Source organism: Dreissena polymorpha, chromosome 4 (genome assembly GCF_020536995.1).
Source record: "Dreissena polymorpha isolate Duluth1 chromosome 4, UMN_Dpol_1.0, whole genome shotgun sequence".
Classification (NCBI taxonomy): domain Eukaryota; kingdom Metazoa; phylum Mollusca; class Bivalvia; order Myida; family Dreissenidae; genus Dreissena; species Dreissena polymorpha.
In genome coordinates, this window is record NC_068358.1 from 116,422,420 (window position 1) to 116,430,587 (window position 8,168).

The window sequence follows — 8,168 nt, forward strand, 5'->3', positions numbered from 1 at the left end:
TGTGCATCGGCCCTTCGTTAATATTGAATCCTCTCAGAGCTTCCTTAATCATGACTCTGCAGTTGATGTGTTGTTCCACTGCGCTTCGCCTAGCTCTGAACCCAGTATGTTCTTCCGCCAGTAGTTCTTCGGCCTTACTTGCATAGCGCCTTCATTGCTGCAGTCGTTGCCTCTTATCTGTGCTTAATAAGCTCGGAAGGGAGGTTTTCCACTCCAGGAGATTTTCTTTAGTTCAGACTGCACACTGCATCATTCACCTCTGCCTTAGTATGGACGGTCTTTAGCTGTCCGCTTCTTGTCTTGATTCGTTCTGAACGAGACTGCGGTCCGGTCGAAGCGCGTAGTTGAAGAGGTCGCTGCAGTATTCGGTCCAACTATTCAGGACTGTGGCACTTGAAGTCAGAAGGTTTCCTTCAGCGTCGCAAAAACACAGGCCTTCGGCTGCTTTGCCTTCTTTATGATCTTAAGAATGCTCAATGCCTTCTAACTGCATCCTGTGGTAATCCTTTTTGTCAATATTGATAAATTGCCTCTCAATCCACTCCCACTTTGCCTCTTCATCTCCTTCCTCTACTACCGGTTCGATTTCTGGTATTCTGTCATAGAGTCCATACTGATGTACTTCCCACGCATAACCTTTTTCTTGTTGCATATGTCCATGATCTCGGTCTTTACCAATAGCTTGTTCCTATCTTAGATCTCTCCCAAGACCTTCAGCCGATAACAGCTTGACTTCATTGATGTTGCTGGTGTTGTCGATATCACAATCATTGATGTTCAGTGCTGCAAACTTGAAAACGGCTCTATGTCAGAAGAGCTTGGAGGAGAATAAGTTGCTCAAGGTCTTTACCACAACGACTGCAGCTATGGCAGCATAATGCCAGAAAATCCGGGAGAATAATAATAATATTTGATCTTTTTTTATCAAGTTTATCAATTAATTTAAGCAACGTCTAAATGTTTGATAATCTGACAACAAATAGACATTTATCATCAATATGTTCCTTCATTTAAAAGATTGAAAGTTCAGGAATATACTTATTAACAGAAATTAATCGCAGTGTTTGACACTAAACAAATACACTTCTTCAAATATTTCATCATCACTTTAATGCGTCGTATGCTTTTTTTTTAAAGCCATGCCCCTGATCTCTTTTATAATGTTTTTTGAATTGAGAGCCAAATAGTGTCTTGTACATTCCATGTTTGATGATCGTGATACCGATTGAAGATTGTGTATTATCAGAGATGTGAGTAATGTCATATTTTTTAAATCATCAGAAAGTATGTAATGTGGTGTTTTTGTCCCCTACCGGTTTCACCGGAGGGGATTTAAGGTTTGCGCTCTGTTTGTCTGTCAGTCTGTCAGTCAGTCACACTTTTCTGGATGCTGCGATAACTTTAAAAGTTCTTAATATTTTTTCATGAAACTTGAAACATGGATAGATGGCAATATGGACATTATGCACGTTATTTCATTTTGTTCCTACGTAAAAAATTATGGTTGCTATGGCAACAAATAGACTAGAAATACTGCTGTAAATGGTGGTTTTCTGGATCCTGCGATAACTTTAAAAGTTCTTAATGTTTTTTCATGAAACTTGAAACATGGATAGACGGCAATATGGACATTATGCATGTCATTTCATTTTGTTCTTACGTCAAAAATTCTGGTTTCTATGGCAACAAATAAAAATAAATCTGACAATGTTGGAATTTCTGACAATGGTGGAGCCGGTATTGGACTATATTGCTTGGCAATAGTCTTGTTGAATATGTTTTATTGAATAATTGACTAGAGCCACATTATAATGTTTTTTATACGGTATATGCTTTTTACCTTAGTGTTATTTCAATGATTAATTGTTCTGATTTTAATTTCTTACATGTACATGGTGAATACTTTTATTGTAATACCATGTTCTTACTGTATATGAATGAAACTACTTTCAGTGGGCATCTAGTTAACAATATAGTATACTGCAAATAAAACTAGGAAACTGCAAATAACTCGGCACAAAACGGGGTTCATTTAAGCCCAGTGCGTGATTGTTTCAAAGAGGTGCTTTATTAGAAACAGTGACCGATGCGATCTATGAGAAGTGTAAAGGAAAGACGATGGTCAAGTAAGGTCCCGTTGATTGTGAGGCTACGGACCAGCGCCCAAGGAAAAACGAGATAGAATATATTAATTCCTGTGAATTTATTTTACCAAGTATTAATGATATAATTGCATCGGTACATTTTACTCATTTAAATACGGCGTACATGCAATGTATTCCGCTTTTAAATATTACAGGTGTGGCATTTTATTATCGCGATATATCATTTTCGATAAGAATTTTTTTTTTTAATTCACAAAAATCATAATATGGTCGTATTGATGTTATTAATATACAGCATACACTATATAAAAATAACATACTGCAATTTTTTTTTTCAATCATAAAGTGATTGATAAAATTATATTTCATCTGAAGTTGTGTAGGCACCCACTGGTATAATCTTACCCAGGCCTCGCTATTTGACATGTTGACGTTGGATACGTTACCCGTGCCGGCCTCTATGCCTCTCTCAGTACCAGTGTCACTGAGGATAGGGAGGTTTCTACTAGTTAACCTGGAGATGATACTTAACTCTAATATGCATCTCCGGGTAAGATATGTCGTACTCTAATTGGGAGGCGGAAAACTACAACGGGCGAGGCATGGTATGGTATTGCGCAAGGGGGGGTTAGAGGGTTAGGGTTTGGGTTAGTGTTAGGGGTCGGGTTAGGGTTTGGGTTAGCCTAAACCCAACCCTAACCCTAACCCGACCCCTAATCCTAACCCTTACCCTAACCCTTTTGTGGGGTTATCACCCCTGACCATGCCTCGCCCGTTGTAGTTTTCCGCCTCACACTCTAATTGGGGGAAAACATCGATTTTTGAAATCAAGAAAATTGTCAGTCACTTAGATTTACAACTAAACGGATTTAAACTTGTGACGATCACAGAGTGAATCTTTTGACAGCAAAAGATACAAGTGACATATTTATATAACAAAAGTATACACCATATATTCATACAGAACTTTAACTTTAGATCATTTATGAAATCTAATCAATTTTTTGTTTTTATTTTATAGCTGAATATCAGAACAGGTACTGTGTATATGGTTGCAATACAATTGATTTAGATCAGCTTTGGTTGTTGTTTTTTTAGTCCTATTCCTCAGCAAAAATGCAAACCGCGTCCTCTAACTGACAGACACGTCTCATGTGGCTAAGCAGGTTTTATATTATTATCAGGTCCCTTTAGACTGGTAGAGAAGCGTGTTCCGTTATTTTAAACACAAATGTACAACATGGAATATTAACGATCAGAAAATCCAAACAAGATCAAGCGATTCAAAACAAAACGTTACTTAAGAGTAAGTTAGTACTTAAATGATAATCATAATGCGGTCATCTACTATTTAAGACTGATTGTTTATGTAAGATTTTATATATTTATGTCTGAGTGGTTTTAAAATTAATTGTTCAAGCAACGCTTAAAACCTTGTCCAAACATTGTGTTTACGTGCATTTTTAATTCCCCGTTTAAACAACAAAGCGTTTATTTTTTAATCATATATCCATTAATATTATATTTGATAACAATTTAAAGTTCTAATGGTTGAAAACATATTTAAGATCCATAATATGACACTTCTATTAATGAATTAAAACAATTCAATCACTCGTCACAATTACTTTCTTCCCGTTGAAGATACCAATAATTTCCGCGTCAAAATGGCTACCAATGTGCTTTCGCTACTCTGGCTACTACCATTTTCGTCTAACTTCACTAGGTCAGTGTGTTCATCGCATGGGTTCGGCATCAACAGTCAAGCCTTAGCAAACGAGGTATTGTTTTAATAATTATTATATTTTCAAAATATGCTTATGTATTTTAATAAAACATGACTTTAAAACACGTGAGTTCATCTTCATGTCACTGAGTGGCCTTGTTAATTGGCTTTAATAAAAAAATGTACTGGTCAATTCGAAGTCCATTATGTGTTCAACTATTTATCAAGTAACTGTTTTATGAAGCAAGTAAATGCATTCTCTTGGATATTTACACTAAAGTATAATATTCTTGACTTTATTGTCTACGGACAAATCGCGTACAATTTAAAAATGTAACATGTTAAAATGTACCAAGTAATGCGATTCCACAGCCGGAGGAGGAGGATTTGTTTAAAAAAAACAGTTATCCTCAAATTGCATGGTATAATAACTGCGCAAAAAAGAACATGGTACCGTATTCAATACATAATGTCATCACTTCATAAATTATTGCGCGGAATTGCTTTATGTAAAATAAGCTTTTACTACTCGTACTGGATAATATAACTACCGGTAATGCTATGTTTCAATGTGAATAATAGTTGAACGAAAATACACAATTCAAATAAAAAAATTCAAAACACGCAATGTTTTGTTCTCATTTGTAAAAGTTGTCATGTTCTTATCTTAAAATAACAATTCTCTTAATCACGAGTTGATACAACAATAACATTTATTGACTTTACTTCCTTCTTTTCGTTTTCATTAAGGATGAAGCTGATTAAGTACATAGATAACCGATTATTGTTCCAAGACATATGGATACATCAAGTTTTAAGCCGTCCAATTGATATATCTAGGTTTGAAAAGGTTTCTTTTTTCTTTACTTAATTGAAGTTTGGTCGGTACGTTCCATTGTTTGATTGATAAATACTTTGTATATCTGTGATATTTTGTAATTGCGACTTCAAAACACATTTCTTCTTTTGTACTTATTTGCAAGAATGTATTAATTTTTTGAAAAAAAAATCAAAGGTTTTCACGTTGGTCAATCAAGATCGGAAAAATGATGATGATGCACCCTTAATCACACTCGCTCTTTCACTGACTTATGCTTATAAATGTCACAACAATGTCTCTACATTTCAGCTGGACACCAACATTGGCAATGAACAAAAACACAGATGCTGGAACTGCAACAATACAGAAGTTCCAGTATTTTTTAAAGACTTTGTTCTGCCGCAACCGGTGATAATACCGATTTATCAGGACACGTGGCATCTCGATATAACTTACGATGTTGAGGTACTCACGAACTTGACTCGCTTAGAGGTGTGTACTTTTTATCAAGACGCCCAGTGCGAAGTGATTTTTTCTTTAAGTGCGCATTAGTTAACATGTTATTTCTTATATTCATTTATATGCCCGTTAAGATCTAAGTTTCCTCTGCACAAGCTGCCATGTGAAATAACCGTTTTGTATCAAGCATACATATACAATGTTATAGGTATACTTATTCGATTGTTTCATCATACCCGTATTGGAATGAACTTTGTTCTTATTTAGTTTGTGTCCTTCTGTAAGACTTTTAGCAAATTTTAAACAGGTATCGGATATAGACATTTTTCAAAATAAGACGTTATCACTAGTGTTCATTCGGAATGATTTTAAAACTCCTGCTATAGCGTGTTCCTTCAATGTGCAGGCAAGTTTCAACGTTCAGGTGATCTCCGATGATGGCTATACTGAGCTGTGCTATGTGCTAGGGGACCGCTGCTTCGTCCAGGATGTATGTGAGAAGCTGTCACAGGGGGGCTTCCGCTGTCCGATTCCAAACGTGAATATGCTAATATAACATCGATATTACTTTTTGTAATCAGTATTCTATACGAGTTTTGTTATTTTGTTATCATGTATCATAATTTAAATTGTTTATTTAAATTTATTGATATTTTAAGGATTTCAATTTTCATTTAAGATAAGACAGTTTCGTATTGGTTATTTGTGTGTGCGCAGCGTCGTTTCAATATAATTTTAGTATGTATTTTGTTTTGTATTCTTTTTTATACACGCGTTATCTTTTACATTGAGTATTTTGAGTGCATGATTATGATAGGCACACTATAAAGGCACCGCAAAACCGAAACTGCCAACGTTACCGTTCATCGTCACTGGAGAGTTTCTGGTCGCCTTGCACCTGTGGTCAGAAGGTCTACCTATTGGCTGCCTTCAGTGTTTGCTATGCATTAAGTAAGGAACGCTTAATAGTCATAAAATAGCAAGAGGAAATTATGATACATGTATTGGCTTTTCCCTTAAATGTTGAGACATATTATTTCGCTATGTCCGGGCATTGGTATCTGTTGAATATAAATAGCTTTCGCATTTTATATGGTGGTTACCGCAATCTTATTATTTGGTCTCTATTGTCTTCAGGTAAAGAAGTTTAAACGCAAAGGTCACGTTGTTTTAAGAACAAATCCCATTCCCATTATTTTGTAAGAAGACTTTATCATAGCATGCACCTATATTTATTTGATCTTTGAGACGCAATTCACATTTTTAAGACTAAAATAAAACGTAAATAGAAACAAATATTTTTCTTTATATGACCACGATGTGTTTGGAGAATTGATGACCGCAAACTAAAAAATTACTTGCGCGTAATAATCCCAGATTTACAGTTAAGTGGAGATATGCGATGCTAACGTTCTGACAGCAGACGTCCAGTTGATGTATTGATTATTTGAATTGTCTAACTTGGTCATGAATAATTCGAAACGATGTTGTATTTTATACTTGTGTTCGATACAAACTCGGGCTCGTATAAACATAAATTCTAAAATCAAATGTACAATTTCAAACTGAAATAGATATAAATACAACTTACCGTTTAATATTATGAAAATATGTATGTTTGCCACGATTTGTATTTTATGTTGTGTTTAATAATTCAAATGCTGTAAGCCATCGTCATTAAAATGTAGATAAAATAATAATGTATATTATGTTTCTAAATTTTTTAACAGACAAAACCGTATAGAATGTAAATATACCGAATCTTCTTTATGATCCGCATTCCTTTCCTGTGCGAACTGATATTAATATTTGTATTTCTATTATTGTCAATAAAAATACATGTCACTGTTTCTCATTTTAAGCAGCTGCACAACTGGGTATTGAGATCATCTGGAGGAGGATGATATAATATGGAACACGCCAATACAGCCATTATTCAGAAATGAAAAAAACACACATTATTGTGCATCTTACAATACTTGTGAATTTGGATCATTACCACAGTGATAAAACATATGAGCCGCGCTCTGTGAAAAAGGTGTTTAATGCATGTGCGTAAAGTGTCGTCCCAGATTAGCCTGTGCAGTCCATGCAGGCTAATCAGAGACGACACTTTCTGCCTTAAGTGGATTTTTGCTAAAGAGACTTTTTTTTAAACGAAAAAAAATAATAAAAGCGGAAAGTGTCGTCCCTGATTAGCCTGTGCGGACTTCACAGGCTAATCTGGGACAACACTTTACGCACATGCATTAAACCACATTTTCACAGAGCATGTATATTTTAATTTGTATTGAAGAAGAGAGTAATAAATATACGTGAAATAGGACTTTCTTGGTGAAGTTGTGTTTATTAGAGTTTGAAGTTAACACGTTTATTTTCAAGGCATCTGATATGAGAGCCTTCTATAACATTGAATGCAAATAGTATATAGAACCCATTGACATGTCAGTTACTTGTCTATTATGCTTCAATACTCCGTGCGAAAACACATTATTACGATTCAATAAACACGCAAGTCGTTATTTACTTGTGAGATGGATATTAATTTCCATTCAATCAAAGTAATTAATAATTGATTCAATAATAATTGATAACATGCATTTAAAAATAATAAGCGTTTTTTAGTTTAAATAATGTGTATGATGACTTGGATGTACAGTGTGTGGTACTGCACTGTATAGATCTACAAACGCAGTGTATTATTTTAGCAAATTTGTTTTTTTTTATCGAAAACATATTTTTGAATAAATACAACAAATTATGCATCTATGTACCCAAAATTGATAAACATTATATACTTTTAAATAAATATTCGCTACCATATCCTAAATAATGTGAGATTAATAACGCTGTAATATGATATTGAAATATATTTGCATTGTGAAAACGAATCTGCTTAAAAGCAAAAGCAACAAGGAATTGTTTGAATTTAAATGTATAGGCAAACATCAGTAATCCTTCAGAAATGTTAAGAGCAAATTCAACACAGTTAATGCATAGGATGGAACGGTAAAAATATATTTACAACACATATTGCCTGCATTTGACCAGCACAGGT

The 8,168-nt window shown here is 34.5% G+C and overlaps 1 protein-coding gene across 4 annotated transcripts; it reads left to right on the top strand.

Annotated features, from left to right (window-relative positions):
* The first annotated feature begins 3,753 nt into the window (after positions 1 to 3,753).
* Positions 3,754 to 7,434, top strand: LOC127879433 (uncharacterized). Of its 4 annotated transcripts, none has more exons than XM_052426264.1 (5): positions 3,754 to 3,886; positions 4,961 to 5,143; positions 5,517 to 5,648; positions 5,928 to 6,061; positions 6,973 to 7,434. In XM_052426264.1, exons 1-5 carry the CDS (start codon positions 3,773 to 3,775, stop codon positions 6,992 to 6,994), a joined length of 585 nt encoding a protein of 194 aa, XP_052282224.1. In that variant the 5' UTR covers positions 3,754 to 3,772; the 3' UTR covers positions 6,995 to 7,434. The 4 variants fall into 4 exon arrangements, with proteins under 4 accessions (XP_052282224.1, XP_052282225.1, XP_052282226.1 ...); XM_052426265.1 differs by having other exon boundaries at positions 6,976 to 7,434; XM_052426266.1 differs by having other exon boundaries at positions 4,961 to 5,116.
* The last annotated feature ends 734 nt before the right edge of the window (positions 7,435 to 8,168 follow it).

Coding starts and splice junctions, on each gene's coding strand:
- LOC127879433 (XM_052426264.1), top strand. CDS start 3,773: ATGGCTACCAATGTGCTTTCGCTACTCTGGCTACTACCATTTTCGTCT. Junction 3,887..4,960: donor GTCAAGCCTTAGCAAACGAG/GTATTGTTTTAA, acceptor TCTACATTTCAG/CTGGACACCAACATTGGCAA. Junction 5,144..5,516: donor CGAACTTGACTCGCTTAGAG/GTGTGTACTTTT, acceptor TTCAATGTGCAG/GCAAGTTTCAACGTTCAGGT.